Below are 23,252 nucleotides of genomic sequence, written 5' to 3'. Positions count from 1 at the left end.
GACCGAGAAGTTCCACTTAGTTTTATTTAAGCCAGGCATTTCAAAAATATATTCGTCCAAAGAATTTTGTTGTTGTTTTGCCTAATAACTATTAATATGTCATGGTTCCTGTGGGAGGCACTGACTTAAGAAATTACAAAACAACAAGCAGCCTAAAGTCATACAGGCAGGGAGTAGGGAGACAGAATTTCAGACTCAAGATCTGAAGCTCAATTGATATTCCTCAAAAGTGTACAATCAGGATGGAGAAAGAGACCTGAGTTGCTTATGCTAAATGAATCATATCTTGTTTCTTCGGGGTAAAAACATTACTCCAGAATTTTCTATAAATCTTAAATGGTACATCATAGTTTCCTAGGAAGAGGTAGGTATAACCCTCAGCAGGAAGAGGAGAAAAAAACCACACACTTTTTTACTTGAATTATATTTCCTGACATTTAGAAGGGTGTCATTTCACCTCTATCATTTCCCCCTTTTAAAATAGATAGTTAACCTGTAAAAAGGGAAGTAAGGGTTTGTCAGGCAATTTTGGTGTCTGCTGACAAGAATACAATTTCCACATTCATTTATCTTTCTGAATCTTTTCCAGGCCAATTACCTTCTCCTATCACTTCTTTAGATCTTGTAATCCTTAAGTCTCCCAAATGAGGCTGTTCATTCAAACCTCTTCAACGGTTTTAACTAGATATGTAAACAACTGCTTTTATCAATTAATATAGCCCCTACCTCCAGGGACATAATATGGAAGAAAGTAAAACAAGTACTTTTCCTCAAAGATGACAGTATAAGAGTGAAATATGTAAAGGGAAGGACTGTGAGTAAAACCATCTTTTCTCCGCATGGCCCATGCCATCATTTCAGAAGTATTTACTTCCAGAACTTTACTCTTCAATTAAAACTGTAAAATTGTGTTGAATGATTATAAATACTACAAAAGTCCCTGCCGTAGATAAAGTTGGAGGTAACAAAGTTGCCCAGGACGTATTTGGTGAGGAGTGTTATCATAGCTGAATTTTGGCTGCTGTAACCTATATATAAGAACTAGATCTGAGATTTTTAAAAAGCAAGTAAAATCTGCAGGTGGTCCCTCTGAATAGTGAGGCCTAGTTCTTGACCTGGGACCAGCAGTAGACACGCAGCCAAGGAGGTAGAATGCCAAAAGGCAGAGAGTACTTTGTGCTCCTTTGGCTTGGTTCTGCTAGCAAGGCAAGAAAGAGGAGAGAGAGACATCAGGAGCATGTTTACTTCTCTCTCAGCCTCCCTTTCCCATCTTTCTCCCCTCTCTCTCCCTGGCTATCTTTTATCATCCAGGGAAAGTTAGATTTTTTTTTGTTGGACTTACTGATATGATTGGCTTGCTCTTCATTACAGGTGCTGCTGAGCCTGGGAGCCATATAAAAGAGCTAAATTGTAGTAACTCTCATGGCTAGAGGGCAGTTGAGCCAGCCAGTTCCAGATGGACTGGAGAAGGGCAAACGTATCATCAACCTCCACCGCCATGAGAAAGGAGAGCAGACCACCACCCCTAAAACAGTGTGGCCCCCAGCTCCTTGTCCAACTTCTCTCCTCATGTGAATCTGTTTTCTGAACTAAGTCCTCCCCTTTACTTAGAACGTTCATTTGCACACACATCAATACTATACCGTTTAGTGGATAATGATTCTGTTATTACTTTGCATGTGTTTCATTTCCCCCAGTAAGATGTAAACTCTTGAAAGACCTTAATACTGTGTCTCATGGCAACAAATGCCAGACACCAGGATGCTCATTTGACTGAATCAATAATTGAAGAAATATTTCACCCATTTCTTTTTGGTCTTGGTCTCTAACATTAAAGTCTTCCACTCCTTAAATTTCTTTAGTCCTCTATTTCCCTGTCAGAAATATAATTTAGAGCTGGCCTTTGGGAATGCAACCTCTGACCCTTGATACATACTGCCAAAAATTTAATTTTTCAGATGGAAAAAGTCTCTCATGTGTTTGCATGTGAATAAGGGTGTCCCAGGGAGTTTGAACTTTTAATATAAAGTTGTGAGAGCAAACCTAGGAGCAGAGATGCTGTATACCTAAGAAGGTACATTCTTCATATGGCTACAGAAGTAGAAAATTAGAAATGGGTGAGAAATGTGTCTCAGAAGTGGAAAAAGAATATCTAAGTTAATTTTTTCCTTATATCCAATTTTCTAGCCAATATTAAAATGCATTTGTTCCCCAGTGCTTTGTTAAGTTTCTGTTATAATACTTAATATGGTTTAGGATTTTTTTCAGAGATAACTATTCTGGTTCATCATTATTATTAAATAGTACCAGCCTATTTTAATTACTGTAGCTTTATAATGTATTTAAATATATGACAAAGCAAGTCTCTACTCATTGAATTTCTTTACAAAAAATTTTAAATATTATTATTGTATTTTACCTTTAGCGTCATTTTGTCAAATTGTAAAGGATGTTGCATAATTAATTAAAAATTATTTTTCTTACTAGTTATCACTGATATATAAGGAAATCAATTTTATGTAAAAATATTTCAACTTGATCAAGTTTATTGGATTCACTACTGTTTTCAATCATGTTTTCCTTCTTTCTAATAATTATACATCTTTTTTCCATTTTTTATCTTATTGTACCAACCAGAGCAATGTTAAATACTATTGGTGTTACTAAGAATTTTAGTTTCTGATTTTATTTAAAAAGCCTATATTATTTAATTATAAGATATGCTATAAACCATCAGCTTAAGAGAGATATTCTATCTCATTTTGAGGAAGTTACTTAACAAAATGTCTTACTGAGATGCCAAACCACAAACCCACCCTTAAGCAGATTTGGTGCCAGAATTCATTCTGCCAGCATATTGTATAAATCTAGTTAAAGTGGTCATGGGCAATATTGCCCTAAGGCCTCTGGCAGAAACCAAAGCACATTTCCAAAGGAACATTATTTAAACGCAGGCACAAAGAATCTTTCAGATAAAGTTCCTAGGAGCATGAGCTCACAATAGAAATATATATATATTATAAATAAACATATATAAAGAAATATATATAGAGATAATATAAAATTGTGTGTGTGTATATATAGTGCATATATATATATATATATATATCTCAAAACAGACAGAAAACCATGCAATTATGAGCAATAGTCGTCCAACAAGAACAACAACAAAAAAAGCCAGAGCCAACCTTATAAAGCCTGAAAATTTTGGAATAACCAGACACACAATATAGAATAACTATATTGAATATGTTGGAAGAAATAAGAGTACTGACAGTATGACTAGGGAGAAAGAGACTATCAAAATTGATCATGCAGATTTGAAAAAGAGCCAAATAGAACATTTACAAATGAAAAATAAAATAATTTAAATTTGAAACTCAAAGGACAAATTGAACATCAAAAAAACCACAGATGTAAGGAGAATGGTGAACTAAAAGATAAATCACAAAAAATTACACAGAATTTAGCATGGAGAGATAGAGATAGAAAATACTGAAAATAGATCAAGATATGTGAAGATAGAATGAGAATATCTAGTATATCCCTAATTAGAATTTCATGAAAAGAGGTTAGAGAGAATGGGAATAAGGAAATATCGGGAGAACTAATAGCTGAACAATTTCCAAAATTAATTACAAAATTAAGTCTTCAGATTCAGAAATCCCAATGAAGTCAACAAAGGTAAACCAAAAAAAACCTCAAATCTTAAAATAACTGAATAAAACTGCACAACACCAAAGACAAAGAAAAAACCATAAAAGCAGCTAGATATAAAAGAAAAATTAACTGCAAAGGACCTACAGCCAAATTAAGAAAGACCTCTCAGGCTGGACATGGTGGCTCACACTTACATCCCAGCACTTTGGGAAGCTAAGGCAGGAGGATCGCTTGAGGCCAGGAGTTCAAGACCACCTGGGCAACATAGCAAGACCCTGTCTCTATAAAAAATAAAAAACTAGCTGGGTGTGGTGGTCTTAGCTACTTGGGAAGCTGAGGCAGGAGGATTGCTTGAGTCTGAGAGTTCAAGGCTGTAGTGAGCTATGATTGCACCACTGTACTTCAAACCTGGGTGAGAGAGCAAAAAAAAAAAAAGAAAAACAAAAAACACTTGACTTCCTAACAGTCTCAAAAGAAGCTAAACTACATTGGTATTGTATCTTTAAAGTCTTGAGAAAAATATTTTCAATTTATTATTATATACCAAGAAAAATTATATTTCACAAATGCGGATAAAATAAAGACATTTTAAGGAAAGCAAAATCTGAGAGAGTTCTATCTCCATTAGAAGTTCATTTTAAGAACTTCACAGAATACTTTTGGAAGAGGAAAATGAGCCTAGAGGGAGAATCTGAGATCCAAGAAAGACGCTTTTCATGAATAAAAACAAACATTAACTGTATAAGATAGAACCAAAGAAATAAAATAATCCTGAACAATAAAAGCATATAAACTTAGAGTTAGTAATCTAAGGCTCCAGTATTATTTAGGAGAAGGATAAAGGTATTTATTCACTTTCAATTTTAATTTAATATGTATGCTTAAATATATCAGTATTTGCTAAAAATATAACTATATAATTTCTAAGATAGTAGAAGGGGAAAATGGAATAAAATGTAAACATGGTTTAATCAAAAAGAAGACTTTTTTGAATTTAAAAAAGAAACGTGCAAACATGCATGCTGAATAAGTGGGACAAATACAAAGAAAAAATACCCCTTAAAAAGCACATCTAGTTGTAAAGAGGTTCACAATGTATTGTTAAAATATTCAAACATCAGGAAACTATTAACCTAACTTAGATATAAAGCAAAAATTGTCAAGACTGAAAGCAGAAATTGGCAAATTTACCATCATCAGGAGAGATACTTCTTTCAATAACTGAAGTGGACAAAAAAATCATAATGCAATTCATGAGAACTATACAATCAATGAGATTGTTCTAATTAACTTTTGTAAAATGTTAATTCAGGCCAGGCACGGTGGCTTCTGCCTATAATCCCAGCACTTTGGGAGGCTGAACTGGGCAGATCACATGAGGCCAGGAATTTGAGACCAGCCTGGCCAACATGGCGAAACCCTGTCTCTACTAAAAATACAAAAATTAGCTGGGTATGGTGGTGCACGCCTGTAGTCTCAGCCACTCAGGAAGCGAGGCACAAGAATCACTTGAACGTGGGAGGCAGAGGTTGCAGTGAGCCAAGATTGTGCCACTGCACTCTAGCCTGGGTGACAGAGCAAGACTCTGTCTCAAATTAAAAATAAATAAATAAATTGGCTGGGCGCAGTGGCTCACGCCTATAATCCTAGCACTTTGGGAGGCCGAGGCGGGCAGATTGCCTGAGCTCAGGAGTTTGAGACCAGCCTGGGCAACATGGTGAAACTCCGTCTCTACTAAAATACAAAAATACATACATACATACATACAAAATGTCAATTCAATACCTAGAAAACACTTATAAGAACTGACTATATATGAGGCCAATCAACAAATCTTAAAGTAGCATTGCCTTAGTCCATTTTCACTCTGCTATAATGAACTTCCCTGAGACTAGATAATTTATAAAGAACAGAGGTTTAATTGACTCACAGTTCTGCATGGCTGGGGAGGCCTCAGGAAACTTATAATCATGGCAGAAGGCAAAGGGGAAGCAACCTTAGACCTTTCTCATGTGGCAGCAGGAGAGAGAAGAGTGAGGAGTGAAGGAGGAAGAGCCCCTTATAAAACCATCAGATCTCATGAGAACTCACTCACTTTCACAAAAACAGTGTAGGGGAAACCACCCCCATGATCCAATCACCTCACATCAGTCTCTCCTAGACACATGGGTATTATAGGGATTACAATTCAAGATGAGATTTGGGTGGAGACACAGCCAAATTATATCATTCCATCCCTGGCCCCTCCCAAATCTCATGTCCTCACATTTCAAAACACAATCATGCCTTTCCAACAGTCTGCCAAAGTCCTAACTAACTCATTCCAGCATAAACCCAAATGTCCAAGTCCAAAGTTTCATCTGAGAAAAGGCAAGTCCCTTCCACCTACGAGCCTGTAAAATCAAAAGCAGGTTAGTTACTTCCTAGATACAATGGGGGTATAGGCATTGGATAAATGCTCCCATTCCAAATGGGAGAAATTGGCCAAAATAAAGGGGTTACAGTCCCCATGCAAGTCTAAAACCCAGCAGGGCAGCTATTCAATCTTAAAGCTCTGAAATGATCTCTTTTGACTCCATGTCTCACATCCAGGTCACACTGATGCAAGAGGTGGACTCACACAGTCTTGGGCAGCTCTACCCTTGTGGTTTTGCAAGATACAGCCCTCCACCCAGCTGCTTTCACAGGCTGGCATTGAGTGTCTACAGCTTTTCCAGCTGCATGGTGCAAGCTGCCATTGGATCTACCATTCTGGAATCTAGAAGATGGTGGCCCTCTTCTCACAGCTCCAGCTAGCTTGAATTTCTCCCCAGAAAATGGGTTGTTTTCTATCGCATCATCAGGCTGCAAATTTTCCACTTTTATGCTCTGTATCCCTTTTAAACATAAGTTCCAATTTCAAATCATCTATTTGTGAATGCATAAAACTGAATGCTTTTAAGAGCACACAGACCACATCTTGAACACTTTGCTGCTTACAAATTTCTTCCACCAGATGCCTTAAGTCATCTCTCTCAAGTTCAAAGTTCCACACATCTCTAGGGCAGGGACAAAATGCCACTAGTCTCTTTGCTAAAGCATGGCAAGAGTGACCTTCGCTCTAGTTCCCAATAAGTTCCTCATCTCCATCTGAGATCACCTCATCCTGGACTTTATTGTCTGTATCACTATCAGAATTTTGGTCAAAACCATTCAACAAGTCTCTAGGAAGTTCCAAACTTCCCCACATCTTCCTGTCTTCTTCTGAGCCCTCTAAACTGTTCCAACCTCTGCCTGTTACCCAATTGCAAATTCTCTTCCACATTTTCAGGTATTTTTGTATCAATACCCCACTCTCTGAGGTACCAATTTACTGTATTAGTCTGTTTTCACACAGCTATGAAGACATACCCAAGACTGGGTAATTTATAAAGAAAAGAGGTTTAATTGACTTACAGTTTTGCATGGCTGGGGAGGCCTCAAGAAATTTACAATCATGGCAGAAGGCGAAGAGGAAGCAAGCTTGGGCCTTCTCACATGGCGGCAGGACAGAGAAAAGAGTGAGGAGCGAAGTGGGGAGAACCTCTTACAAAACCATCAGATCTCATGAGAAGTCACTCACTATTACAAGAACAGCATGAAGGGAAACCAACCCTATGATCCAATCACCTCACACCAGTTCTCTCCCTAGACACATGAGGATTATAGGGATTACAATTCAAGATGAGATTTGGGTGAGGACACAGCCAAGCCATGTCAATCATAGAGAGACCAACACAATTGAGATAGAATTTATTTTTAAAAATGCGTGTTATGATAAGCAGCATGTAGTTGGTTGTGACCCATTATGACAATCTTTTTCTTTAAATAAGCAAATTTAACCTATTAATGGTTACAACTGTCATGACCATGAATCTGAGGCAGCTACAGTGCTTACTTCAAAACAAATGTTAATTTCTGTTTGGAGACTCGGCAACTTCTGTAGCTTTTGATTGTAAGTATTTAATGCTTGAGCCTTCTAAATCTTAGTGCTCTATTAGCAGCTGATGATTATAATGCTGCTGCTACTGCTGGGGTTGCTGCTGTTTTTATCAACATTCGGTGTCCTGACCTTCACTCAAAATTGTAGACTAAAAACTGCTGTGGCTATTTCACACTCATTAGGATGGCTATTATTAAAAACAAAAACAGAACAAACAGCAAATAAGTATTGGTGAGGATGTGGAGAAATTGGAACCCTTGTGCATTTCTGGTGGGAATGCAAATGGTGCAGCCTATGGAAAATGATGTGGTTGAGTCATCAAAAAATTAAAGATAGATTTCCCATATGATCCAGCAATTCCACTTCTGAGTATCTACCCAAAAGAAGTGAAAGCAGGGACTTGAACTGAATTTGTACAGCAATGTTCATAGCAGCATCATTTACAATAGCTAAAAGGTAGAAGCAACTCAAGCGTCCATTGAAGGGTGAATGGATAAGCAAATTGTGACATATACATATGGTGGAATATCATTCGGCCTTAAGAAGGAAGGAAACCCTGACCTACTACAAAATATATGAACTTTGAGGACATCATGCTAAGTGAAATAAACCAGTTACAAAAGGACAAATACTGTATGACTCCATTTATATGAGGTGCCTAGAGTAGTCAAATTAACACAGACAGAAATAGAATGGTGGTTGCCAGGGCTGGGGAAGGGAGAATAGTTACTTATTGTTTAAGGGATATGGAGTTTCAGTTTAGGAAGATGAAAAAGTTTAGGAGGTGGATAGTGGTCATTGTTGGCTTTTAAAAAATAAATTCAGGTGGCACCTGTGCAGATTTGTTACATGCGTATATTGTGTAATGCTGGAGTTTGGGCTTCTAGTAAACCCATTACCCAAATATTGAACATAGTACCCAATAGGGAGTTTTTCAACTCTCTCCCCACTCCCATCCTTACTCTTTCTGGAGTGCCCAGTGTCTAGAATGCATATCCCATTCTTTCCATCTTTATATCATGTGTACCCATTGATTAGCTCTTACTTATAAGTGAAAATATGGGGTATTTGATCTTCTGTTTTAGTTTTTTTTTTTTTTGCAAAGGACACAATTTCTTTTTTTATGGCTGCATAGTATTCTGTGGTGTATGTATACCACATTTTCTTTATCCAGTTCACAATTGATGGACACCTAGCTTGATTCCCTGACTTTGCTATTATGAATAGTGCTGCACTGAACGTACGTGTGCAGGTGTCTTCTTGATAAAATGATTTTTTTTTCCTTTGGGTAGATACCCAGTAGTGGGATTGCTGAGTAGAATGGTAGTTCTATTTTTAGTTCCTTGTGAAATCTCCATACCGTTTTCCGTAGGGGTTAAACTAATTTACATTCCCACCAACAGTGTATAAGCGTTCCTTTTCTCTGCAGCCTTGCTAGCATCTATTGTTTTTTGACTTTTTAATAATAGCCATGCTGACTGGTGTGAGATGGTATCTCATTGCGATTTTGATTTGCATTTCTCTGATGATTAGTGATGTTGAACATTTATCCATATGTTTGTTGGTTGCTTGTATGTCTTCTTTTGAGAAGTATCTGTTCATGACCTTGCCCCACTTTTTAATGGGGTTGTTTTGTTTTTTCTTGTTGATTTGTATAAGCTCCTTATAGATTCTGGATATTAGACCTTTGTCAGATGCACAGTTTGTGGATATTGTTTCCCATTCTGTAAATTGTCTATTTACTCTGTTAATTAGTTTAATTAAATCCCATTTGTCTGTTTTTGTTTTTGTTACATTTGCTTTTGAGGTCTTAGTCATATATTCTTTGAATATGCTAACGTCCAAAGTAGTTTTTCCTAGGTTTTCTTCTAGTATTTTTATAGTTGCAGGTCTTACATTTAAGTATTTAATCTATCTTGACTTAATTTTTGTCTATGGTGAAAGGTTGTGTTCCAGTTTCATTCTACTGCGTATGCCTAGCCAGTTTTCCCCCACATAATTTACTGAATAGGGTGTACTTTCTTCATTGTTTGTTTTTATTGACTTTGTCAATATCAGTTAGTTGTAGGTATATGGATTTATTTCTGTGTTCTGTATTCTGTTCCATTGATCTTTGTCTGTTTTTGTACCAATACCATGCTGTTTTGGATACTGTAGCCTTGTAGTATTCTTTGAGTTTGGGTAATGTGATGCCTCCAGCCTTGTTCTCTTTGCTTAGGATTGCTTTGGCTAATTAGAATTGTTTTTTTCTAATTCTGTGAAAAATGATGTAGGTAATTTGGTAGGAACTTCACTGAATCTGTAGATTGCTTTGGGCAGTATAATCATTTTAACAATCTTGATTCTTCCTCTGTATGAGCATGGGATGTTTTCCAATTTGTTTGTGTCATCTATGTGTTCTTTCATCAGTATTTTGTTGTTCTCCCTGTATAGATCTTTTACCTTATTAGTTAAATGCATTTTTAGATATAGTATTTTTTGTGGCAAATGTAAGTGGGATTGAGTGTTTGATTTGGTTCTCAGCTTGAGTGTTGCTGGTGTATAGGAATGCAACTGATTTTTTTGTGCATTATTTTTGTATCCTGAAACTTTACTGAAGTCATTTATCAGATCTAGGAGTCCTTTGGAGCAGTCATTAGGCTTTCTAGGTATAGGAACATGTCATCAGCTAGCAGAGATAATTCTACTTCTTCTTTTCCTATTTGTATTACTTTTATATCTTCTTCACACCTAATTGCTCTGACTAGGACTTCCAGTAATATGTTGAATAGGAGAAATGAGAGTAGACGTCCTTGTCTTGCTCCCATTCCTAGGGAGTGTATTAGTCCATTTTTACACTTCTATAAAGAACTGCCAGAGATAATTTATAAAGTAAAGAAGTTTAATTGACTAACAGTTCTGCATGGCTGGGAAGGCCCCAGGAAACTTATAATCATGGCAGAAGGGGAATCAGGCACTTCTTACATGGCAGCACATGAGAGAGCACCTGTGAAGGAGGAACCGTCAAACACTTTAAATACCATCAGATCTTGTGAGAACTCACTGTCATGAGAACAGCATGGGGAAAACTGCCCCCATGACCTAATCACCCCCAACCCCCGACACATGGGGATTACAATTTGAGATTAGATTTGGTTGGGGACACAGAGCCCAAACCGTATCGGGGAAATGCTTTCAATTTTTCGCCATTCAGTATGATGTTGGCTGGGGGTTTGCCATGTATGGCTCTTATTATTTTTAGTTAAGTTCCTTTGATGCCTAGTTCGTTGGAGGGTTTTTATTGTGAAAGGATGTTGGATTTTATTGAATGCATTTTTTGCATTTATTGAGATAATAATATGGTTTTTGTTTATGTGGTGAATCACCTTGATTTGTGTATGCTGAACCATCCTTGCATACCAGAAATAAAACCCACTTGATCACGATGAAATATATTTTTGATGTGCAGCTAGATTCAATTTGCTAGCATTTCATTAAGAATGTTTGTGTCTGTGTACATCAGGGATATTGGCCTATAGTTTTCTTCCTTGATTGTGTCCTTGCCAGATTTTGGATGATACTGGTTTCATAGAATGAGTTGGGGAAGAATGCCTCCGCCTCAGTGTTTTGGAATCGTTTCATTGAGATTGGTACCAGCTTCTTTGTAAGTCTGGTAGAATTTGGCCATGAGTCTGTCTAGTCCTGAATTTTTGTTTTTCTTTTTTGGTTTGCAGATTTTTTGTTACTAATTCAATTTTCTAGCTCATTATTGGTCTGTTCAGCATTTTAATTTCATCTTGATTCAATCTTGTGAAGTTGTGTGTTTCCAGGAATTTATCCATCTCCTCTAGGTTTTCTAGGTGGTGTGCATAGAGATATTCATAATAGCTTCTGAGAATCTTTTGTATTTATGCAGTATCAGTTGTAATGTCACCCTTGTCATTTTTTGATTATGCTTATTTGAATATTCTTTTTCTTGGTTAATGTAGCTACTGGTCTATCAATGTTGTTTATCCTTTCAGAGAACCAACTTTTCATTTCGTTGATCTTTAGTATATTTTGTTGGTCACAATTTTATTTCATTCTGCTCTGATCTTTGTTAATTCTTTTGTTCTTCTAGCTTTGGGTTTGGTTTGTTCTCATTTTTCTAGTTCTTTTAGATGTGACATTGGGTTGTTAATCTGAGATCTTTCTATCTTTTTGATGTAAACATTTAGCAGAATAAACTTTCCTCTTAGCCCTGCTTTTGCTGTATCCCAGGGATTTGGGTATTTTGTTTCTATTTTCACTTGTTTCAAAACATATTTTGATTTGTGCTTTAATTCTTTTGTTTACCCAAAAGTCATTCAGCAGCAAGTTGTTTGTTTGGTTTCCATGTTCTTATGTGGTTTTTGATAGTTCCTCTTGGTATGATTCCTGATTTTATTCCACTGTGGTCTGAGAAGATGCTTGATATGATTTTGATGTTTTTAAATTTATTGAGATTTGCTATATGGCCAATCATATAGTCAATTTTAGAGACTGTTCTGTGCACAGATGAGAAAAACATACATTCTGTGGTTGTTGGATGCAGTGTTCTGTGGTGTTTACTGGGTCCATTTGGTCAAGAGTCCAATTTAAGTCCAGATTTTCTTTGTTGTTTTCTGCCTCAGTGTTCTATCTAGTGCCGTCAGCGTGGTGTTGAAACCCCCTACTATTATTGTAAGGCTGTCTGTCTCTTCTCTTTAGGTCTAGTAGTATTTGTTTTCTAAATCTTGGTGCTCTGATGTTGAGTAAACATACATTTAAAATAGTAGAATTTTCTGATTGAATTGAACCCTTTATCATTATATAATACCCTTCTTTGTCTTTTTTTTTAATGTGGTTGTTTTAAAGTCTCTTTTATCTCACACAGGAATAGCAACCCTTACTCTTTTTTGTTTTCCATTTGTGTGATAGATCTTTCTCCATTCTGTTGTTTTGAGACTGTGGCTGTCATAACGTGTGACATCGGTCTCTTGAAAACAGTAGATGGTTGGGTCTTGTTTTTTTTTAATCTAGTTTGCCAATCTGTGTTTCTCAGGTGGGGCTTTTATGCTGTTGTGTTCAAGGTTAATATTGATATGTGAGGTTTTGTTCCTGCCATAGTGTTGTTAGCTAGTTACTTTGTATTCTCAATTGTGTAATTGCTTTATAGGATCCGTGTACTTTGGCCTTATGTGTACTTTTATGGTAGCAAGCATTGTTCTTTTGTTTTCATGTTTAGAACTTCTTTGAGCTTTTCTTGTAGGACTGGTCTGGTAAAGAAGAGTTCCCTTAGCATTTGCTCATCTGGGAAAACTTTATTTGTCCTTCATTTATGAGGCGTAGTTTGGCAGGGTATAAAATTCTTGGCTGACTTTTTTTTTTCCTTTAGAGAGCTAAAAATATACCCCCAATCTCTTCTTGCTTGTAAGGCTTCTACAGAGAAGTCTGCTGTTAGTCTAATGGTATTTCCTTTATGGGTAATTTATCCCTTTTTTTCAGGTGCCTCCCTTTGAGATTTTTTTTTTCATGTTGACCTTGGATAGTCTGATAATTATAGGCCTTGGTGACTATCATCTTATGTAGTATCTTGCGAGAGTTTTCTAAATTTCTTATATCTGGATGTTGATGATTCTAGCAAGGTTAGTAAGATTTTCCTGAATTACTGTCTCCAATATGTTTTCCAGGTTGCTTTCTTTTTTTCTTCTTCTCTCTCAGGAATACCAACCAGTTGTATTTTGTTCACTTTACATAATCCCATATTTCTCAAAGGCTTTCTTCATTTTTCTAAATTCTTTTTTATTTTTGTCTGACTGGATTAATTTGAAAGACCACATTTCAAGCTCTGAAATTCTTTCTTCTGCTTGGTCTAGGTTATTGTTAAAGCTTCCAACTGTATTTTGAAATTCTTTCCATGAATTTTTTCATTCCAGAAGTTCTAATTGTTTGAGTTTTTTTTTTTTTTTTTGACATAGCTGTCTCATATTTTATAGCCTGAATTGTTTTTCTGGTTTCTTTGTATTGAATTTCAACTTTCTCTTGGATCTCATTGAGTTTCCTTAAAATCCATATTTTGAATTATTTGTCTGCCATTTCAGACTTTTCATTTTTGTTAGGACCTATTGCTACGGAGCAAATGAAATACTTTGGAGGTGTCAATCCACTCTAGGTTTTTTTTTGCTACTAGAGTTCTTGCACTGATTCCTTCTCATATGAGGGATCTGTCACTGTTTATTTTTTAATTTTCTGTCCTTTTGATAGGACTTTTACATTTTGTAATTCTTTTTTATCTTGAGGGTATGTTGTATGTTGTGTATGATCATTTGGCCTCCTTTCCAGGTGCTTTCAGAGGACCAAAGTGCTGTATGGGTCCTTCATTGTGGGTAGCTTTTGTGTGGTGGCTTTCTCGGATGCTGCTTGTTGTAGCAATATATTTGACATATGAGCCAACACTCTATCTACTGCTTGGCTGAGGGTGTGGAAGTCTCATCACATACACTAGCACTCAGCCCTTCTGGCAGCAGGTGTTTTATTTGGTGGTGGAGTTCAAGCTCTAGTCCAGTAGGTGGCACTTAAGAGTAAGAGCTGGCCCACCCACAGGTAGATTGATGATGAGCGGAAGCACCTGCCCTGATATAGAGGGGAGGAGATTTTGTTGGAGCATGCTGAGGTCTTTGGGGAAGGAGCAGTTGGGGAAGTGCACCAGCTCCTCATCCTGACCAGGCAGGAATGCCAGCTGCTTCCCCTATCACACCATGTCACAGGGCTCCCAGCCTTCAGTTCATAAAGACTTTTTCCTTTGGTTCCCAGCTGCAATGTGGCTATGGGCTACTGATATACCATTTTGGCAGCTACCACCAAGATGGTCTTGGGGCAGAGCCCCTTCCCCCAGTCCAGAGCAGACAACTCTGTGGCTTGTCTGTGTCCTCCATTGCCAGGATGCTGCTGTTTTGTGTAGGGTCAGGGAGTTGGGCCCTGCCCTTTGTGCAAGCCCAAGCAGCATGGGCTCACTTTCAGCGAGTGTGGATTCACTACAAAAAGTGTGATAAGTGCTTTCTCCAGGTGCACATATACCAGCCCCCAGCCAGAAGAACCACTACTGCATCCTCAACAGTGGCTAAAGGTGGCAAGGGGTGGATGACTCCCTCTCCACAACCCTTCCTAGCCATCAGTGCTACCCCCTTCACCGATTGGTGCCACTTCCTTCATTTCCTTTGTCCCAAGGGAGACTTTAGTGGGCTGTGCTCCCCATTGCCTTCAAGGCAGCCCACCAAGGGTGAGATCTCCAGGGCTCCCACAGCTCCACAGGGACCCAACAGCCCCATGTTTGCCAGAGACAGAATGGGTTGTGGGGTGTGTTTGTGGGGAATCTCGTGGTGTGGTGACTCAAGGGCAGAGATTCCCTGGGCAGGGCAGTGTCCCACCACAGGTGCACAACCAGCATGGCTCAGTTCAGCCATGTCAGTTCAGGTCTGAGGGGAGTGTAGGCATGCTTAACATGAGCTGGCCACCTGGTTCTCTGCCCCTGGAAAATTCCCCCAAGTCACCACTGACAGCATTGCCTGTGATCCAGAGGGCAGAGGGGCTCCCCAACAGTTTGACAGTCAGTGAATTGTTGCAGGAGTGAAGGGAGCAGAGAAGCACTCCCACTACCCCTTACCACAGGGTTCTGAGTTCCTCAGGGGTCAATCTCTGCCAGACCTTTGCTGCTTTTTTTTTTCTGCATCTCAGCTTTTTCCCCTGGGCACTCTGTCAGGTCCTGGATCTCTTCTGTAAGTTTTTCATTTGGAACTTGTCCATTCACAGATAACTTTGATCTTTCTGAAAAGAGCTGGCATCTGATGTCACTAGACAGGCATCTTGAAAACCAGCAGCTTGATGGTGACTGTTATAGAACAAAGTGAACATACTCAATGCTACTGAACTGTATATGTAAAATAGGTTAAAACAGTAAATTTTATGTATATTTTACGAAACATACACAAAAAAATCAAATCCTGCTCTGCCTATACCCAGAAATAGTCTTCCATTGTCGCTGGGGTGTTGATGTAATGATCAGTCTTAATGCTTTGAGAGAAGTCAATTCTGTTATCCCTTTCTAAAGCTGCTCTTTCAACAGTGGAGAGGTGGAAACAAGAATATTACCTAGGAATGCCTTCTGTTTGTGTAGCACTTTATGTTTGAAGGAAGGCTTTTATGTGAGTAATTCATTTAATCCTCATGGCAGCCTTGTAAGGTCAGTAGTGTTGCTCCCTTTTAATTGATGGAAAAAAGTGAAGCCTGAGAGATTAAGTTGTCCAAGATTACAGGGCTATTAAAGGATGCAGAGGTTCAAATACTTATCTTCTGACTCTATAGCCATTGATTTCCCAAAGTAGAGAAATAATTGTCAACTTACTGTGAGCTTTACATTTAAAATGCCAAAAGCTAGGTGATATTCTTGTTAAACTGAATAAAGAAAAGAAAAAGAAAAATAGCATCATTAACTTCCCCGTGACCAAGGAATAATGATTATGCTGAATTTATGCTCTAGATCCTATTAACATATTTGTGGCTTTTTATACTGCTCTATTTTCAAACTTTGGTCACGTTTAAATTCTGCTTGACTCTTTGTATTTTTAGACTTTAGCTTCTGAAAATACACTCTGATTTAGGGTTGGGGGAGCTTTTCCCCAAAACTTACTGTTTTCAGTCATAGCTATTCAAATTTTCATCTAAATTTTCAAAATAAATGTACAATTCAAATAAAAATAAGTAGGCAGGTTGTTCTCTCATTGTTATGCAAGAACTATTTCACTTTAGGTCTTAAATTTCATGTTTTATTGCTCTCCATGGAGTGGATGGTTAATGTAAATGGGAGAAACCTGGCATCACACCATCACTGGTCTTAGTGACTTTACGAGTTTCCCCTAGAACAAATAGCTGGGTCAGTGCAACCTCCCAATTCTCAGCATGCAGCTAGCATTCATTTTCCTTTGAAGCCTGACATAGATAAGTCAACTCAGAGCCCCAACTTCCCTGCTTCAGAATGCTGACCTAGTAGTTTTCTCTGTCGCTGGGAAGATGTGGTACTGTATGGAAGAGGGGTGGCATTGATACCCCGTCACTGTGAACAAGCCTCCCTGAATTTATTAACTGATAACATAAATAAAACTTCCTAAGGCAATATGCAATAGATTTCTCACTGTGGTGGTATTCTGTGAAAGAAATTGAGATTTTCCACTCCTGGGTCCTTCCCTCTGTACAGAACCTGTAAAGTCTTCACTGACAGGTTACACATTGAACATTCAAAGAGATGGCCCCTCTATTTCCTCTTTCAAGTTGTTCCAGCTACTGTGAGGTGAAAATACTGTACAGTCCAGCTTACCATTGCATTTACTGCACAAATTCTGAATTCAGGTCCCTCACCTCATATATGTGAAACTCCTTGGAAGCATTCACTTCACTTTAAAAAGTTTGCAGCATGTTGGGACTCTCTTCTCTTGTGTTTTGCCATAAAATTCATAAACCAGGGTTCCTTGTGCTGAGTGCAATGGAAAAATGAAGTACTTTCACAAAACATGACTCACACCTATAATTTAGGCAACACTGAGGAAGCTTTACGCGTGTCTCTGGCTCATTGCTTCCATTCCCATAGCTTAGATTTATTAAGCACCTATTCTGTGTCAGAAACTGTGCTGAGTATTTCATGTGTACTGTGTTATTTAATGCACATCATAGACCTATGTGGTGGCTACTAACTTATTCTCATTAAAAAAAAAAAGTGGTGGCTACTAACTTATTCTCATTAAAAAAAAAAAAACCTGAAATGTAAAGAGGTTAAGCGGGCACATAGTGAGTAAGTGGCTTATGTCAACTCTTTCTTTCCTGTGTCAGTTGTACTGCTGTAACTCAAATAGATCATAGTATTACCATTTACAATCCCAAGTTAAAGAATTTCCAGAATCAGGTTTGACATCTCCTATCAGTGCCTTATACACTTTAATATTCTCTTCTCTCAGGAGGGGGAGGTTCCAATTTTCATATTATATTCATATGTTTCACATCTATCATTGTTTTCCCCTCAGCTTTCTCTTCTGCATGATTCAAACAAATAATAGCAGACAAATTCTTGTTAACATTCTTCCAAGATGGTGCTTTCTAAAGAGTCAGTTACTTAGGTTTCTTTCAACTCAGACTTTATTTGATTGCTCTTTATTCTACTAAGGAGTGAATGATACAAAGCAGATATTCATTATTTGTGATTACGAACAGACAGCAAAAAAATCAATGGCAAACAAAAATGGAAAGTTGCTTCATGTTTTGAATGAGACAGACTTTTATTTTTAATGCTGATTAAAACAAAGAAATGGTAATTAAAACATAGAGAAGAATATTACGAGGACAAGCCTGTTTTTAGAGAGGAGCTTGGTTTCTTTTTGTTCTGACATTTGTGTAATTTCAACAAAATATATTTCAACCCATTAAGCATTAATTGAATGAGACAGGTATTTATTGAATATATAGTTTGTTCTCAGAATTTATGAAGAATATAGACTCTGTATAAAAAAATGGACCCTGCCCTGAAGAGCTAGCAATTTTGTGAATGAGAGAAGACAAACCTAAATATAATTATATCCAAGGCAGTTCATATTAAATGCACTTCTACCCTTTCTTCCAGTTCTTTAGCAATATCTGACAGTTTTTCACTAAAACTTCTCTTTAATCTGTCTTCCTCTTCAGAGAAGTTTGATTTTGAATTTCAGAAATGCCTAATTTATGCTTTAGAGATTAGAATAAGTTTTTCCTCCATTTATTGCTTGATTATTGTGATCAGTTCTTAAGTCTGAATTGAAATCCTGAGAGATGCTTGCCTGCTACCCACTTTAAGATGCATCTTTATGATCCTCTTATGCCACAGAGTCATCAGAAATTGGGCCTTCCCTCGTGATTCACACCACTGTCCCATTTGGAGTTACATACTTGGAACACAGCATTGAGGATGTGCAAGAGTTAATCTTCCAGCAGCTGGAAAACATTTTGCCAGGTTTGCCTCAGCCAATTGCTACCAAATGCCAAAAATGGAGACATTCACAGGTAATCAAAGAATCCAGTGGTCTAAGCACAACAATTTTCTTAACAGGCTCACAGAACTGATGTTACTTCTTTATCCTTTGCATTCTCTAGTGAAATAAATTAACTATGTGATCCTTGGAGCAAATATGTGTTTGCCCAACACATAAATATAACTTCTATGGGTTTTATGGTCCTGCTGTTTCTCAACAAGAAGTGCATAGAATTTTCACCAATGTTGTCTTCAAATTCAAGCATCTCGAGACTTACAAACCTTGATATTCCGAGGTCTTCTCTTCAGACAAGGCAGGTTATATCTCCAAATGCAGCTGTTTCTTTGGGGTTTTTCTAGATCAGTACTGTGGATATTTAGAAACCACTATAACTTCCCAAGATTTTGCAATATGTCAAATTAACCTTGTAAGTGTATTTTGCTACCACAATTTTCATTTTTATTAAGTTTCCACTTTGGTTTTGACTGCTGCCAGCTGAGCTCTCTGGGGGAGAGAGATAAGTACCTGCATAGGACAGCTAGTTGAGCTGTTTTTCAGGGTTAAATTAAACCTGCTGATCACTCTACTAGTTCAAACTTAAAGCTCCTTATACTAAGTAAATGTTGACTTTTTCTGAAAATTTCTGCATATTTCAATGGAAGTGAGTATTCATAGAAAAAGTCTTTTGATCCATAAACTCAGTAGTGAAGTCATTTAGGGGACAACGAAGCAAAGGACAGATACAGGAGAAAAAGCAGTGAGTTGTCCATTTTTTTCCTGGGATTTCTGAGCTTGTTGATGAACTGATTTATCAGCCCTATTGGTTATCCAAGCTGTGAAGCCTTTAGAAAAAGTGGTGTTGTGGGAAATTGCAGTTGGTTTTGTATATTTTAAAGGGCTTTCCAAAATGAGAGGAAATAGTAAATTATTTCCTAAAATATTGTAGCAGGTCTATGTTTTACTCATATCTTCTCAAGTCAAATTACACAGTGAATCTTTGGGGAAAAATATTTACTTAAGCATGTCATGGTCACTTTAGAAGACTTTACTTTTTCCTTTTAAAAGCATTGAAAAATCTAAATAGCTATTATCTTTAAGTGATATTGAACTCAATTTTAAGTTGGCTTGAAAAAGAAAACAGGGAAATAATCTTGTTGATATACTTTGAAGCTAGATATATTACACATCAAGTCACTTTGTGATTTATAAATATTTCTTTAAAAGAAACATTCGTTTATGAGGTTTCCTCTTGTGCCTTTCTCGTAATTTATTAATAAACTGAAAAAGTGGATTTAAAATCTACTTATTTCTTAAAATTTGATGTGTTAATAAAAATAGATTTGTCCTAACCACAAAATGGTCTAATCAAAGTTGTGCAATATCACAAAATTTAATAAAAATCTTTGAACACAATGTACCTCCAAACCCTAGCAATGATTTTGTTACAATTTGGATGTTGAAATTATCTCACTATATTTACGACTCTGAAGTCATGAAGTCTACATTGGCTGCAAAACCTGAAAGGGAGTAAGTTATCATCCAGACTTAGAAGTTTGCATATTCCACTATTCATATACTTCTCACAGTAACTTGAGGACCATTTTACAGAACATAACATTGTCATTTATGGTAGAAATGTGGGAGGGTAGGGGGCATATTGGAAATCTCTATACCTTCCTCTCAGTTTTGCTATGAACCTAAAACTGTTCTGAAAAAAAAAAGTGAAGTCAATTTAAAAATAGAAAAAATTCAAATTAAAAATGTATCTAGTGGTAAAGATAAGCCCTAAATAGATTATTTTAAATATATATGTTTTAAAAGCAGTCTTATGAGTTTGTTAGTTTTAACTCTCTATAGTGATGAGCACACGAAGCCTCACAGAGATGAAATAACTTCCTTCAATCCCCACAGCTAATAATGACAAAACCAGTCTACCTGCCTCTCAAGTCCTTCCATCCTCTTCACCCACCTTATATTTCCTATTGTTGTTGTAACAAATTCTCAAAAACTTGGTAGTGGGAAACAACACAAATTTATTATCTTACAGTCCTGGAGGTCAGAGTCGAAAATGGGTCTCACTGGAATAAAATCCAGGTGTGGTCAGGCTGCATTCCTTTCTAGAGGCCCTAGGAGAGAATCCATTTTCTTGCCTTTGTCATCTTCTAGAAGCTGCCCACATTCCTCAGCTTGAGACCCCTCCCATCTTCAAAGCCAGCAACAGCAAGTCAAATCCTTCTTCCACTCTGACCTTTTCTTCTGCCTCACCCTTGTGATGACATTGGGCCCACCTCTGTGGTCCAAGATACTTATCTCATCTCAGCTTCAGCTGACTCATAATTTTAATCCATCTGCAACCTAAAATCTTCCTTTCCATTGACGTAACATATTTGTAGGTTCCAGGGATTAAGACATGGATGTCTGTGGTAGGGGCATTACTTCTGCCTGCCACACCCTCCTTTCTCCCAAATCCCTTGATGGATCCCCTTGATGAGGCATTGTTTCCTTCTTCCTCATAAAACCTCTGGAGAGAGCATCAGCCATGTAAGGCTCAAGCCTCCCTAAGGGAACACTTGCTATCTGCAAGAGATAAGAGGAGTATTTTGTGTGGGGACAGTTTCTGATTTCCCTGGTGTTGCTCTCCCAAGCCTAGTGCTGTTCCTAATGTCGCATATCCATATCCACAATTGCAACAGTGGGGTAAAAAATGTTTTTTCATGTTTTCATTTGGTAACTTATTTATTCAATAAGCGTTTAATGAATGCCTACAATATGGCTAGTACTCTGCTCAGGAAACCCTAGAGACTAATATTTGCTGACGGCCTTCTCCTAAGACTCTAAATTGAAGTTTGTCTAGGGTAAGCTAATGGTGCATTCTTGTGGGTGCTACTCTTAAATGAGGAAAGAGGCAGGTGAAGAAAGAAGGCGTTTTTTGAAAGACTTGGGAGCTGTTTCTGTGCATCCCATTTTTAATTTGAATAAAGCACTTGAGTAGGTGGTTCAAACAAACAGAAAAGCAATGGCAGATTTTTTTGTGGTTCTCAGTTCCTCCCTTTTGCAGCTATTTGCCTTCCATAATTTAAATGTTTAGCCAGTTAATATAACTTGATGCTTAGTCTGTTATGCATTGAATTAAGGTTTCTGTAACAAGTATGATATATTAACTCTTTCTTTCACTAGAAGCAGAATTACTGAAAATGTCTTTCCATGTACCTTGACAGGGGACATTTAATCAGTTTGATAACCGTAATACTCTGACCATTATTTTATGCTGTGCTTTCCTTTGTTTCAGTGTCTATCATGATGCCCTTCTCAAACTATAGTAAATTTCTGATTTGCATTCAGGTTTAGCTCTAATTTTCCCCCTCTTTCTTCAATTCCAGAAAATGTGAGTGGCCCTTTTCCTTACCTTATTTAGCACTCTCATGATTACTTTATTTTTTAATCTCCAAATGTACATTCAGATACCAAGGAAATCAGGAGAGGAACTTAGGGGCAGGAAATGAATGAATACATTGATATTCAATATCTTTGGAAAAATAAATGGATGTGGACTAGCATAGTAAGCTTGTACAGTACAATTAGAAATCAGTTATCTTCTGTAGTTATATATCTTCACTTAATAACTTAATATTTTGCCCTGAGCTTGTACCTTTTCTCTTCCTTTTCTTTCTTTTTTTCTTTTTTTTTGCAGAGGTAGGCTCTAAATCTGTCACCCAGGCTGGAGTGCAGTGCATGATCAGAGCTGACTACAGCAGCCTGCCTCAAACTTCTGAGCTCAAGTGATCCTCTCACCTCAGCCTCCTGAGTAGCTGGGATTACAGGTGCACACTACTGTTCCCGGTTAATTTTTTAAAATGTTTGTAGTCACGGGGTCTTGCTATGTTGCCCAGGCTGGTCTCAAACTCCTGGCCTGAAGTGATCCTCCTGCCTTGGCCTCCCAAAATGCTAGGATTACAGTCATAAGCCTCTTTCAGTTGTTTAAAGAGAAGGATCATGAATTTTTAAAGGATCTAATGAAAGCTATAAACATAAACATTCTCTTTATTAAAAAAAATACATGTACACATAAACACAAAAAGTGCACACAATTATCAGGATTTATTGGCAACCTAAATTCCTTCCATGAATCCAGTGTTAGGAACACCTGCTGTAAATGTTATACCGCTATTACCTGAATAAATCAAGAGTCTCTCGTGGCCCAGTCTTGGCATATTGTTGCAGTCAAAAAGATATAATCCAGCAATCAAAAAGTATTTATTTACGCATACATTTTTTGAGACAGGGTCTCGCTTTATCACCCAGGCTGGAGTGCAGTGGTTATGACCTCAGTTCACTGCAGCCTCGACTTCCCCGGCTCAAGCAATCCTCCTCAGCCCCCAAGTAGCTGGGGCTACAGGCACACTCCACCCCATCTGCGGCTAATTTTTTGTATTTTTTTGTAGAGGTGAGGTTTCATCATGTTGCTGAGGCTGGTCTTGAACTCCAGGACTCAAGCGATCTGCCTGCCTTGGCCTCCCAAAATGCTAGGATTATAAGTATGAGCACCACACCTGGCTGCAAACAGTATTTAAAATAACTCCAATCTTTACTGGTATCTCTTATAG

General features: G+C 37.6%; 1 protein-coding gene across 8 annotated transcripts in view; it reads left to right on the top strand.

Annotated features, from left to right (window-relative positions):
• The window catches only part of RNLS (renalase, FAD dependent amine oxidase), a 402,310-nt gene that overhangs the window by 249,011 nt on the left and 130,047 nt on the right, over nucleotides 1-23,252 (top strand). For 7 of the 8 annotated variants that reach the window (XR_010113260.1, XM_055093111.2, XM_003810502.5 and 4 more), the window contains exon 6: nucleotides 18,504-18,679. Coding sequence is in view for 6 of the 8 variants with exons in the window: in XM_055093111.2 (XP_054949086.1) it covers nucleotides 18,504-18,679 (176 nt within the window). In the remaining 2 variants the exon portion in view is untranslated. Of the gene's footprint in view, nucleotides 1-18,503; nucleotides 18,680-22,339; nucleotides 22,470-23,252 lie in introns of all 8 variants that reach the window. The other variant, XR_010113261.1, reaches the window with a different exon arrangement.

The sequence above is a fragment of the Pan paniscus genome, chromosome 8, assembly GCF_029289425.2.
Source record: "Pan paniscus chromosome 8, NHGRI_mPanPan1-v2.0_pri, whole genome shotgun sequence".
Lineage (NCBI taxonomy): Eukaryota > Metazoa > Chordata > Mammalia > Primates > Hominidae > Pan > Pan paniscus.
The sequence above is the reverse complement of the archived record's forward strand: the minus strand, read 5'-3'. Positions and strand labels throughout refer to the sequence as shown.